General features: G+C 47.6%; 1 protein-coding gene across 2 annotated transcripts in view; it reads right to left on the bottom strand.

The window, feature by feature from the left end:
* Positions 1 to 11,676, bottom strand: part of RNF149 (ring finger protein 149) — a 120,204-nt gene extending 108,528 nt beyond the window's left edge. Inside the window, exon 1 of one of the 2 annotated variants that reach the window (XM_086934712.1) lies at positions 10,957 to 11,676. In XM_086934712.1, the coding sequence (XP_086790838.1) occupies positions 10,957 to 11,437 (481 nt within the window). In that variant the 5' untranslated portion in view covers positions 11,438 to 11,676. The remainder of the gene's footprint in view (positions 1 to 10,956) is intronic. The other variant, XM_086934713.1, reaches the window with a different exon arrangement.
* Positions 11,677 to 13,156: the final 1,480 nt, after the last annotated feature.

Here is a 13,156-nt window from a genome sequence, read left to right as displayed (position 1 = left end):
GCTGTGGTAGCACATAGTGATGCTGTGGTAGCACATAGTGATGCTGTGGTAGCACATAGTGATGCTGTGGTAGCACATAGTGATGATGTGGTAGCACATAGTGATGCTGTGGTAGCACATAGTGATGCTGTGGTAGCACATAGTGATGCCGAGTGATGCTGTATGCTATGCTACGTTTTGTTGTGTTTGCTATAATACGTTTTGTTGTGTTTGCTATGCTACGTTTTGTTGTGTTTGCTATGCTACGTTTTGTTGTGTTTGCTATGTTATGTCACGTCACGTTTCGTTTCGTTATGTTTCGTTATGTTATGCTATGTTATGCTATGTTTTGTTATGCTATGTTATGCTATGTTTTGTTATGCTATGTTTTGTTGTGTTTTGTTCTGCTATGTTTTGTTGTGTTTAGTTATGCTATGTTTTGTTTTGCTATGCTTTGTTATGCTATGCTTTGTTTTTTTATGCTATGCTTTGTTTTGTTATGCTATGCTTTGTTTTGTTATACTATGTTGTGTTTTGTTATGCTGTGTTGTGTTTTGCTATGCTGTTGTGTTTTGTTATGCTATGCTACGTTGTGTTATGCTATGCTGGTGAGGAGGGGGTGAGGGGGGTATGAGGGTGGGTGAGGGTGGGTATGAGGGTGGGTGAGGGGGGTATGAGGGTGGGTGAGGGGGGTATGAGGGTGGGTGAGGGGGGTATGAGGGTGGGTGAGAGGGTGGGTGAGAGGGTGGGTGAGAGGGTGGGTGAGAGGGTGGGTGAGAGGGTGGGTGAGAGGGTGGGTGAGAGGGTGGGTGAGAGGGTGGGTGAGAGGGTGGGTGAGAGGGTGGGTGAGAGGGTGGGTGAGAGGGTGGGTGAGGTGGTGAGGGGGCGTGTGATGGTGAGGGTGTGATGGTGAGGGTGTGATGGTGAGGGGGGTGAGGGGTGTGAGGGTGAGTGAGGGTGTGTGAGGTTGAGAGAGGGTGTGAGGGGCTGTGAGGGGGTGAGGGGTGTGAGTGGGGTGAGTGGGTGAGGGTGTGTGTGAGGGTGAGGGGGTGTGAGGGTGAGGGAGAATGGGTGTGTGGGGGTGAGGGTGGGTGAGTGAGGGTGAGGGGGTGTAAGGGTGAGGGGGTGTGGGGGTGACGGTGTGTGAGGGTGGGGGTGTGAGGGGTGGGGGAGAATGGGTGTGTGGGGGTGAGGGTGGGTGAGTGAGGGTGAGGGGGTGTAAGGGTGAGGGGGTGTGGGGGTGACGGTGTGTGAGGGTGGGGGTGTGAGGGGTGGGGGTGTGAGGGGTGGGGATGTGAGGGGGTGTGAGGGTGAGGGGGTGTGAGGCTGAAGGGGTGTGAGGGTGAGAGTGAGTGAGGATGAGGGGGTGTGAGGGAGGGTGAGGGGATGTGAGGGTGAGGGGATGTGAGGGTGAGGGGATGTGAGGGTGAGGGGATGTGAGGGTGAGGGGATGTGAGGGTGAGGGGATGTGAGGGTGAGGGGATGTGAGGGTGAAGGGGTGTGAGGGGACGTGAGGGTGGGTGAGGTTGAGAGGGTGTGAGGGTGAGGATGAGGGTGTGTGAGGGTGATGGGGTGTGAGAGTGAGGGGGTGTAAGGGGGTGTAAGGGTGAGGTGTGTGAGGGGGAGTGAGGGTGAGAGGGTTGTGAGGGTGAGTGAGGGTGAGAGGGTGTGAGGGTGTGTGAGGGTGAGAGGGTGAGAGTCCAAAGTAAATGGTGGCAGGGCAGACATCATAAGACAGAGAGAAGAGACTGCGTGGTAACTGCGTTGGGTCAGTTTCAGAATCAGGAGGGGCAGAGTCAGCACAGTCTGCGAGGGATCAACGCTTCTAGAGGCAAAGCATAGCGGATGTAGCATTGCAGCTAGCAAGTCGAGTGTTTTCAAGCTGAGTATCCCTAGAGAGATGGCAACACAGCAACAGCAAGGCTACTGTAAACAAGCATGGTAGGCTTTGAAAGGTGCAGAGAACGCTGAACAAAACAAGGCTTCCCCGCGAAACGGATGCAAAAAAAAAAACCAAGCTCTCTGCATTGCTGTGGCTGGGGGGCGGGAGCGCATTCCTTTGAAGTCTGATGCCAAGGCTCAGACAGATGCGCTTGCCGCTGGATGGACTCTGACACTTTCCTCTGTTGGATGGCATTTTTTTCGTCTGTGTGAAAACTAAGGACCCTAAAGCACTTCCCTTGTGTGTAATTACATGAAATTTCAGAAAATGTATGTAAAAAACACTAAATGCAAGTAGGGTCTGAAAATCTGTATTTTAGAACAAAGTGCATCCTCGTGTCCATTTTGGACGCATTTCAGCTAAAGCAAAATGATAAGGGCATAAACCTCAAGTACCATGAAGAACGAACTGCTCATGTTCAGCTTGCTTGTATTGTTACTCTGCTCCTACAATACGATTTGTTTACCAGAACAGACTTGAAATTACAGGTGTATCGTTTTTCTTAATTTTAAAACCGAATGCCACAGATTTCGTGGTGTAACAAAAATGTTGCCCACAGCTACTGAAAACCAGAAATAGCAGCCAATTGCGTTCGGAGTATAAAATGATTCTTCCCTCCTTAAGAACCCCTAAACCATGATCCATCACCCCAGACATAACAACCCTTTTTATGTACCATGCAATATACATTAAACTGGGCATGAGAGATTCGTGGCTTGTCAGCCATGAGCTGAATCGACAAGCTTCCCTCTGCCTGAGGTTACAGCTCCTAGTAGCGCTGTAACCTCAGCCTCGCACCTCAGCCTTGTTGGTCTAACAAGAAGACCGCATCCAAACATGTCAACAGACCTGATTCAGGCTTTTTAAAGACAAAAATTGCATTATTTTAGCTGTCTCGCCTAAAATGGTCTCTGATCGAATGCTAATCAACAGGGGAAATAATTTTCCCCGATTTCATTCATTAACCCCTCTTTTACTCTTTCGAAATGTTGGCATGTAAGGAGACTCTGAGATGATATCTTCCTATTGTGCTACTTAACGATACCTGAAGACTTAAACAAACGGTTTGGCATCCTGCCTGGGATAAAAAGATGAAAAGCGACTCGCAGACTAGATCAACAACAGCAGGAGCCGGGCGCGGCCGTCTGGAGTGCACTTGGTAATCCTGGCTGTCCAGCCAGAGACATCGTGGCTGCCGTGGTTGGGTTGGGGGTATTGGGCGCCCTCTCATGGACAATGTATACGTCTGCATACACTTCACGTGCCGTGGAGAGGAAAACCAGAGTCACGCTCATCAGGCTAAAAACAAGCAGGCAGTGATTTAAAAAAAAGCAAAAATGTTATACATATTGAAAACAGGAGAAAAAAAATCCCAACAGTATAATGCTGAAGAAAAAATATTAAGGAAATGGGAGAAAAACGTTGCGGACACAAGGATAAACAATAAGTAAAGGACAAAAGGAGAGAATGGCGCGAAGAAAGACTAAGTAACAGTCACTGTTTAGTAAATGTGTTTGCCTTTCTGTCAAATAATGTCAAAAGTCACAGCAAAGTAAACAAAGAAAACAAGCCTGTAGTGGTGTTACATTATGATAAGAGCGCCTGTCGCACGGCCTGGCGGCCGTGAAAGTGAAAGTACGGCCGGCCGGCCGGCCGTGGTCAGTGAATAATTAGGGGAGGAGAAATGCCTGAGGCAGAGCGCACGCTGGGGGATGCCTGTGGGAGGGAGGCAGATGGATTTGATGTGCACGGGCTTTTCACGGACACTGCATGGAATCGCCCGATGGTTAAGCTCTGGTTAAGCCCCAATATCTCTCGCCAGCAATGCGCAAGCGCATTAGCAGGTGAGACCTAAAAAGAATTGGTGAAACGCCCACATGTGGCCGGTGCATTTATAAGTGTCACTTCATAAGCCAGTCATACGGTGAAAAAAACAATTTCCAATGCTCCTCAAATTCATCAACTGTCAAGACATTTCCAAATGTTTGTGGGTCCAAAATGCTTTCCTCAGATATGGTTTCTGTCCTTCCAAGCTTGAGCGCAGAATTATTTCATCCTCTTATTCATGAGATCGCAGCATTTCTCATTACATATTTTCAAACTAAGTAGTTTGGCTGATGCGTAACACGCCTAAATTCACAGTTTAAACACAAAAGGATGTCTAAACAGTCACAAGCACTGGCAAAGCAAATGGGTCTGGTCTGAGCTATTGAGTTTGCAAATGATTTTTGCAGCTTGCACAAGTGTCGATGTATCAAGGTGCATCACTTTGCCTGGCTAGCATTCTTGAAGTGGGTTTTGCATTTACCACCATCCATTCCAAGATGGCCACTGATGCGCGTGCATGTGTCACATCGAAGCAATGCTTCATGAACCATATGTTGTGATGCATCTGGACATGCCTAATATGGTAGGTGGCCACGTTAGAATGACAAATAAATTTTTAAAATTTAAAGTACCCGCAAAGCGTGACAATGGATGCAAGTGGCACAGCAGCTCTTTGAAGCCACTGGGCTCCTGTAAAAAAATGTTCACTAGGACTAGGATGGGGGACTGGGAGGGGAACAGGGACCATTAGTGAGAGGAGAAGGGAAAGAGGGCATGTGGTAGGAAAACCAGGGTGACAGAGCAAAGAAACACATGCACTCTGTTGGAGTGGTAAAAAGAAATAAAAAAAATAGAGATAAAAGAAAGTTACATTGAACATATAGAGCAGGATGACCAAATGGTGGGTAGCTTTGGGAGCAGGGGGAGCGAGTGGAAGACAGGCATGTGAAAGACCGGTAGAGAGCAAGAAAAGATGCACTCGGATAGGTGCTGAAAATAAACATGGGTACGGAGGAAAACCATTGAATCAGGAGCAGGGGAGTAAGAGACAACAAAGCCATCCAATCATAAGCTAATGGCTGAAATTAAACCTACTCTATTAAAAAGTAATGTACTAGAAATAATAGGTTTCGGCAACAGACAGCTAAGGCTGTCTGTAGTTGAAACACAAAAAGGAATAAAGGAAAGAATCACATAAAAAATTATTACTTCACCACTCCTGGTAACGAAGGGCACTTCTTTTTAGACAGATTTGCACATCGGATCAGACACAATGTTGTCACATTCTGTGCTAGAGAGCCAAAGGCTGAAGCACTGACAGTTATCCAATCTTGTACGCCACGGCTGGTGGGAGCAAAATGTGGATGGCAGTTGAACACACTAATAATATGTGTATTTTTTTTATGAAATGAGGCTGATCCTGGGCCAGATCAAACAAACACTAAAAAAATAAGATCCATTTATAAAGTTCAAAAGTATTGCAGCGCAATTGTAAGTGTAGAACAGGCTCAATGACCCTATACAAGCTATGGTCCTTTGTGAACTTGAAGAGTATTTACAAGTAACATATTAGCAAATCTACTTAGTCAAACGATTTAAGGATCTTAACTCAAATTAATAGAGAAGGTGTATTGGTGAGCAAAGATAAAAAAATTAGATGGGCAAACAATTTGACGAGGGCATGAGGAGAAAGCAAAACAAAAACAATAAAAAGTTAGAGTGCTCATAGATTAATATTTTCAGCAGAAAACAGAGCTTGTGAAATACTTACCATTGCTGAGGCTTATGTGGAGTACTGCATGCTGCCAGAAGAAGGACTGTAGCTTCAAAATCTGCATGCAGCCCCAGGAGATTTGTTAAAACCGTAAATTATTGTGTTCCACATCTATGTTGCCGGCACTCAAGTCCATGTAGGCCTGCCTACCAGGACATAGATCACATCAAACCATCCAATTGACAGACAGTGGAATGCACCAACGCTTGGATGATCTCAAACATCGCTGTGCTTCAACGTCATAAAAACAGTTAGTAACTATAGGATCACCCAGATAGATATCCGCTTTTCAATCCTTCTGTACCGCTCCTCAATTATGAGTCACATTGTCTTTCATAAAAAGTCTTACAGTTACTCTTGACTCAATTCTTCTTCCAACCCCATATCAGCATACAGAATTTGACAGGAAATGTCAATTAAATGTTTTTTTTTCAGCGCCAGAACTCACTTAAACACTGCTTACACTAGCACTGAACTATTGCAACATTGGACAGGAGCACTGCACCGAAATAAAAAATTAAAACACTCAAGTACTAAATGTTAACTCTGAAACCTATCCTAACAACCTTTACTACACTCTATAAAAAGGTTTACAGTCACAAATGCAATCCTTTGGAGCCCTTATCTCCTGTAAGAAACCCAAGATCTGCTACCATGCCATAAAACTGAAAAACATTGCTATCCCAGCAATTGCCATATTCTAGTCTAGTTGACCGTTTTTTGTAGATACCTGGAGATTTATTTGTAATGAGCTCGCCTAATAAATGCTCTCAAAATACATGGGACACAATTGTGTGGCAGTGGTTAGGAAAGGGTAACCAACAAACGCAAAGAGTTCCCTTGAGTTTCTATATCTTAGATCTTATAGAATTTAAGATCTCCAAAAAGATCCAGTGGGGGTCTCACTGTAGTTTCAATGACACAATTGTTCATGCACTCTACTCTCTCAAGCTTTAACGGAACCACAAGAGAGTAGAGTGCATGAACAATTGTGTCATTGAAACTACAGTGAGACCCCCATGGGATCTTTTTGGAGATCTTAAATTCTATAAGATCTAAGATATAGAAACTCAAGGGAACTCTTTGCGTTTGTTGGTTACTATTTACCCTGTTCCCTTGCCACAAGAAAGGTTACTCTCCCTTGCTTTACATTACAACGTGGTTAGGAAAGGGACCATGTAGCATCTGAGGAGAAGCAGAAGTGTCCGACTGAATGGAGAATGGTGGTTTTCACCTAGTCCCACTTTTGTTTCTAATAATAGTGCCTAGCCTAGGACTGCACCACTTTCGCCCTGATTTTTAGTTTCCACTTTCTATAAACCTTAGCAAGTATCTCCACAATGCTTCCAGAGAGCATGTAGAACAGAAAATAATCATTACAAACCGCTGAAGAGGCCTGACAGCCATACCACACTAACCAGAAAGCATTCAATACTGAGAACTTCCTGGTAGAGGTGGGCCAGTCAATGAAAACTCGAGCCAGGGTCGAGGCTAAAGCTTGGCTCTGGATCAGCTCGAGATCCTGTTAAAACCTGGAGCAGAGCTAGCATGTGGCTTCTGTCTGTCACCCTCATGCACGAAGGTAAAAACATATTAACATTTGAGGTAAAAATGGGGGGCAAATAGACATTTAGTGGCTGATTTGTACACAGTGAAAGTAGAAACCCTGGATTAATCTAGAGTGGCCCGCATAACCAAATTACGTGATCCTAGGCAAACTTTTTTTTTTTAACCAATCCTGTTTTTTTTCTATACTGCATATTAAAGCACCTTCAAATGTGTAAGTTCAGAACACCAGGTGTACAAAACCTATTGTGTTTGATTTAATAGACTATAATTTTGCTCGGTCTATAAGAATCTAGCGACACACAGGGTTCACATGACAACTGCTTGCCTCTTAGTTCACTAATAGTACTGTCGTCAGGGGGAGGGTGGGCAGGAACAGTTTAAGTTCAGGTTTTAAAACTGCCTCTTTTAAAAAGCACTTCTCAGTGCAGCGCTGTAACGTGACGTGCTAATTAATGTCAAAGTTTCTGCATGCTTTACAGGGCAAACTTTCTAAGGGCTCGGCTCGTGCACGACTTTAAGAGCCAAGCCAGACCCTGGGCTCGGCTCGCCGTGTGAATATGTTTGCTCGTCCACCTCTACTTCCTGGAGGGCTAAGGCGTCAGTCAGCAGTGATTCCATCGTGATCAGGTGGAAATTGTTCTTACGAGCCAAAAGGTTTCTTTGTTCTTTTAGCATTAACATAATGTCGCCCAACAACCTGCTCTGAAACACAAAATCAAAATTTCAATTCAAAATTTTCTGTGCCTTTCACCAAACATGTGCGAGGCGGATAAGTGAACAAATATTGGAACGTATTATTTGTATTTTGACCTCTCTTCGTTTTCCCTTCAGCACGTTTGCACTATTGCATGTAGAGCTGTAGAAATTAAAGTAGCATCTGCACGACAGGCAGCATACCCATCTGTGCTTGCTGAATCTAAAAGGCGGCGCAGATGCTAAAGCTTTGGATGTGGGGGGCTGCATGTATGCTTGCCTTTAAAAAGTGCTCAGACACGTTCCGTCTGCAGAGGAAAACGTGTGGGGAAGATGGGCGACAAAACTGCCCCAGTTCAGCATCGCATAGACAACCTCCACCCTGCCCCCCAAAAAAAAGACGAAGCATCCCTAAAAACGCATTCTTCCTCAATGCCATGCTACCAAAAAAATCGACGCTTTAGAGAGTGTCACCCCCCCCCCACACCACCACCACCACCAAAAGGGGAGATTTAAGGTAAAAGTCGAACAAGACAGGGAAACGCTCTCTGCATACAACCCTGGTATGCCCGTTCACACGAAATTCTTGTACCAGCATCAAGCAATGAGACCGACAAATGAACACTGCCATGAGACCGCGAGGTGGGCACTGCATACCGACGGGATTATTCCCCTTCAATTGCATGGTTTTCTATCAGGGGGAAATGGGCAAACAGAGCACACGATACTTCAGCTGCAGCCTCAAGGTCAAAGTCACATGTCAAAGAAAAAGTTCTGGGGTGTACTTGGCCACTGCACAAGATCGACCCTTCTGAGCTGTTGTGGGTGTGCACCGGGATAAAAGCCAACGATATACACGTAAGACCAACGGCCAGACCTTTGTTCTGCAGAACGTTTCACAAAAATAAAAGGATCACTCAAACTGTGGGTTTTCGCTGGAATTGCTTAAAAGTAAAGTACATGGGAACAGGGGACACTGGAGAATTCGTTAGATCAGAGCTCTACTCGTTCGTTGGAACAAGCAAACACGTTTATTAAGGGGTACCTGAAGACGACATAATGACCAACCTCTTAATCACGTCACCTCAACCACAGTCGGTTTGTTTAGTGGATGCAACTTAAATCTAGCCCGGGGTGAGGGCGAGCACCTCGGTGGTCTCGCCTCGGGCTGATGCATAATTACAGTGCCAATTATCGAGAGGGGACGCGTGATTGGTGACCCACATTCAAAGTCACTGGCCACAACTGGTAGCTATGGGTCAAAGCAATAATTATGGCGTCGTCCTCCCCCACCTTCGGCGAAGGACAATTGGCAGTTATGGGGTGGACCCCCTAAAGTGCCCCTCCTTAGGCAACCAATGCCTCTGAAAGACAAAGAAACGCCCTCTTCGTGTGCTCCTTCCTGGGCCCAAACAATGCTTAGCTCGCGCTTGCTGCTTGTCGGTGTCAGAGTTTAGTGGGGGGAGAAACGATTTCAGGGGAGAGGAAGACACGTCAAATTAGTCCAACAGAGGTCATTAAGAATACGATAGAGGCCATTATGGTGGACTGGTACAGGTGTAAACTTCATAGTACATGGTCGGCACCTTTAACATCAGGGCAGGTGCTCTCTGTGGTAAGTGGGTGCTGGGTGGGGTGAAAATAAGGTCACTGAGGTCAATGACATCTTGTATGGGTATGCAAATGTAGCTAAAGAACAAGCTGGTGCCGACGTAGGGATAATGGGGGGGGGGGGGGGGGGGAGTCTGTTGCAGTGTGTGAATGTGGCCTTTGCCAGAGTTTACTACAGTGACCATGATTGTATTGCCCGTCTGTGTGTATAAAGGTGCAGGCTGTATGGGGTTGTGCGGTATTGAGTGTAGGGGGTACAAGTCTGCTTCAGGAAGATTTAGGTGTGAAACAGTCCTCTTACATATAAGGGCACACAAAGTGCATGACTAGGGACCTAAGGCCTACCAAACACAACCTAATACCATTCCAACAACCAAGTTAAAAAAAAACTCTCCTAACTCTGTCCAGAAGCGAGGATTTTATCCGATCAACCACCTGAATTCCAAGGTGGAAGAAACAGATGATGTTACCGTAGGCTTAACGCCCAACTGTAATTAGGCCAGCGCGTTATAACCAACTAAAATATCATAACAAAAAAACGAAATGACAGTTGCTGCAACCACATCAGAAATCTCTCCTGTACCATGCGAACCCTATCGAACAGTCTTGGCATGACATGATCGTGCTTTCAAGATGCTTCAAATGTTACTAGCGCTTTATAAACCCTATTTTCCCCCCAAGATGAAGTATATATTAAATAAAAAAACACTTAAGACCTTGTTTTTTTCCCACCGACACATGGATCTTGGAGTACTAAATGCCTTCTAGTGTTAGAGTGGTAACAACATGAGTGTGTCTGCAGCCGGAAATTAAAACACACAGGGGCCCCGAGCTGGTGTTAGAGCCTTTTAGTCAAAAGCAATAAGCAGTTTTGACAGGGGCGGTGGAGATGGTTTCATATTGTGTTGATCTTTGTGGGTAGCTTGGTGTGAAAGGCTGTGTTGTGTGTGCGCCTACTCTAGTGCTCAGACAGGCATCAGTAATGTGGGGTGGCTTCTCTAAGGAGCTGGTGTGTTGAAGGAAGGGGGTCAGTAGTCAGCTGTGGGGGGGAAGGAACTCTGGGGGGGGGGCTGCGTGTGGGGTGATCTAGAAGCTTGGGGCACTCCTGTTGGCGCCATGTCTATGTTCGGGGGGGGGGGGGGAGGGGGTCTCTTACAGAGGTAGAACGCGGTGATACCCGGAGCTGTGTGAGGAGGAGGTCTGAAAACAGGATTTCAGGGATGGGCACTTGTTGTGGTATCTATGTTTATGAGGAAGCCTCTTACAGAGAGGTGGTGGGGGGCTGTGTGTGGAGGTGGTATTGGGGCAGACTATGGTGTTACCCTAGTTCTCGAAGAACCTATTCTTACGTTGGCTGGGAGCCTCTTCTAGACGAAGAATAGGGTGGTGGTGAGGGGGAGGGAGAGAGGTGGCACTCCTAGTTGGAGAGATGTCTTACCTGTGTCTGTAGTGAGCATCTTGCACACGTAGAAGGGGGTAGTGAGGGGCGATTAGCGTTGTGGGTCATGGGTACGGCAAGGGGTAGGGTAGTGTGTGGGAAGGGGCGACGGAAGACTCTTACCTATGTGAGACATGGACACGGTGGCGTTGCCCGCCTTGGGCTCGTTGTAAATGACCACGGCGGCGGCGTTCCTGCGGGCGGCGTTGAAGACCTTTTCCTTAAAAGTGCAGCCCCCCCGGGCCACCAGCGCGATCCACGAACCGGCGACGCCCTCCTCGCCTTCGCCTGGGGGGTGAGGCCAGGCGGCGGCCCCCGGCACATAGTACTCCGTGTCTGCCGCACAGCCCTCCAGGGCTTCGGGGGGCGCCTCGGGGGCCAGCGCGGCCCTCGGGACCCCCACCAGGCCCTGCACGCTCTCCTTGGGCGAGCTGTCCCCGTAGCGGCCGCTCTCCGTGCTCCCCAGCACCGTCAGGTTGCTGGCCGGATCCGTGTAGGCCGTGTTCACCAGCGCCGTGTACCACTCCAGGGAGCGGCCCAGGCAGGGCGCCGAGCAGCACAGCACCAGCAGCACGGCGGCCAGGGGGGCCCGCACCCCCGCCATGGCCCTCGGTGAAGCGCCGGGGCTCGTGGTGAAGAGGAGCAGCGAGCCGGGTCCAAGGCAGACGACGGTGAGAGGAAGGCACCGACCCGGAAGTGTGAGAGGAGAACAGGTCACACCGGGAGGAAGGGGGCAGGAGACACAAGCAAGCACCGCAGGAGCCGGGCACCGGCAGCCCAAACTGAAAGCCTGGACAGGAAGCTTCCTGCTGTCAGAACAAACACACAGCGGCAGGGGGAGGAGACGTGAAGAGGGGAGGCCTGGGAGCAGGCAGGGAGGGGGAGCACTGGGGAAGGGGGGAGGAGACATGCAAGAGGGCCTGAACCTTTTCACTGATAACCAGAACAAGCTGTGGAATATCTGGCAGAAGGGAACATTTAAGGCGCACAGAAAATAGACCTAAACAGGGTCTGACAATGATCGAAAATTGAAGAAACAATGCCCTAACCGAGTTCATCACATGCACAGCTAGCTTTATATGTAAAATAATACCTAGATATAAATGAATCATCTTGCAATAATCATAGTCCTATTATTTTAAACGTGTGTCACATGGGTTCGAATGTAACATTTTTGACTCACAACAACTAGGTTCCACTGGCAAAGGCTACACAAAGTTGTCTTTCTCCTACTGAGAGAGCAGGCCTTGACGTGTTTCTTTTAACGGTGATATTGCATCTCCTCTACTAGTTGTGTCATATGTGCCATTGTATGGTAATTAGAATTATGCACCAACACTTCGTAATTTGCTAGATAACTTCTTTATTGCCGGAGCGCCGGGAATTGCGACCTCTCACTCAGCGGTCGGCGCCTCTAACAAGATGGCCGCCTTCCGCTTCCTCCTGCTCCCCTTCCTGTTCCGGTGACGGAACAACTAGAACGCCACCACATATCTCCCCCCTTTTAATCAATACAAACAATGTAACAATGATGTCCTTACTTCCAGTTCATATCAAAGTCCTTGAACTTCTCCGGTACCTTTACAGTCCTTCCCGCTCTGGTTCTCACCGCTTCAATACCACCTTCTCCCAGTTCCTTCCGGTTCAGACTTCCTCCTGCGCTTTCTCCCTCTCTTTCAATCACTTCCTCACTGCTTTCTTCCTTGCACCAGCTCCTCGTTCCCTCGTTCGTTCCTCCTTCACCTTCACTATCTTTCACTTGCTGCATTCCTTCTTCGACCTCCTCATTTCGCCTTCTGTCACATACTTCTTCACCCTCTTCTACATACTCTGCGCCTTCTTCTTCCTCGTTACTCCATTTGATGATCTTGCTACACCTTGCCATTCTGTCCTGTGACCACACTTTCCCATCACTGAGCAAGGCCGAACGTGCGTAGGGTTCCAGTACCTGCAAGGGCGGTGAGAATTTGCTCTCTCCCTTTTTCTTGAGAACGGCTAGTTTTACCCTTACCCAATCGCCCTTCTCCAGTACTGCACTTTGCACGTTGCGTTTCTTGTTGAAGTGTGTCGTGTACGTTTCTTGAGCCTTTTCCAGATTTCCTCTGACCACTGCAGGTGACCATTTGCTCTGCACCACTAGTTTTCTTCATGCTAAGTTGTCTCTAGTGAAGGCTTCTCTTCCTCTTAGAACTTTAAACGGGCTGTAGCCCGTGCTCCCTGGGGTGATTCGATAGGCCCAGATCATTTTCTCCAGTTCTTTCTCCCAGTCCAATCCATCATTGATCGCCGCTTGGATGGTGCCCATGATCACTCGATTGAAACG

Source organism: Lissotriton vulgaris, chromosome 8, assembly GCF_964263255.1.
Source record: "Lissotriton vulgaris chromosome 8, aLisVul1.2, whole genome shotgun sequence".
Taxonomy (NCBI): domain Eukaryota; kingdom Metazoa; phylum Chordata; class Amphibia; order Caudata; family Salamandridae; genus Lissotriton; species Lissotriton vulgaris.
The sequence above is the reverse complement of the archived record's forward strand: the minus strand, read 5'-3'. Positions and strand labels throughout refer to the sequence as shown.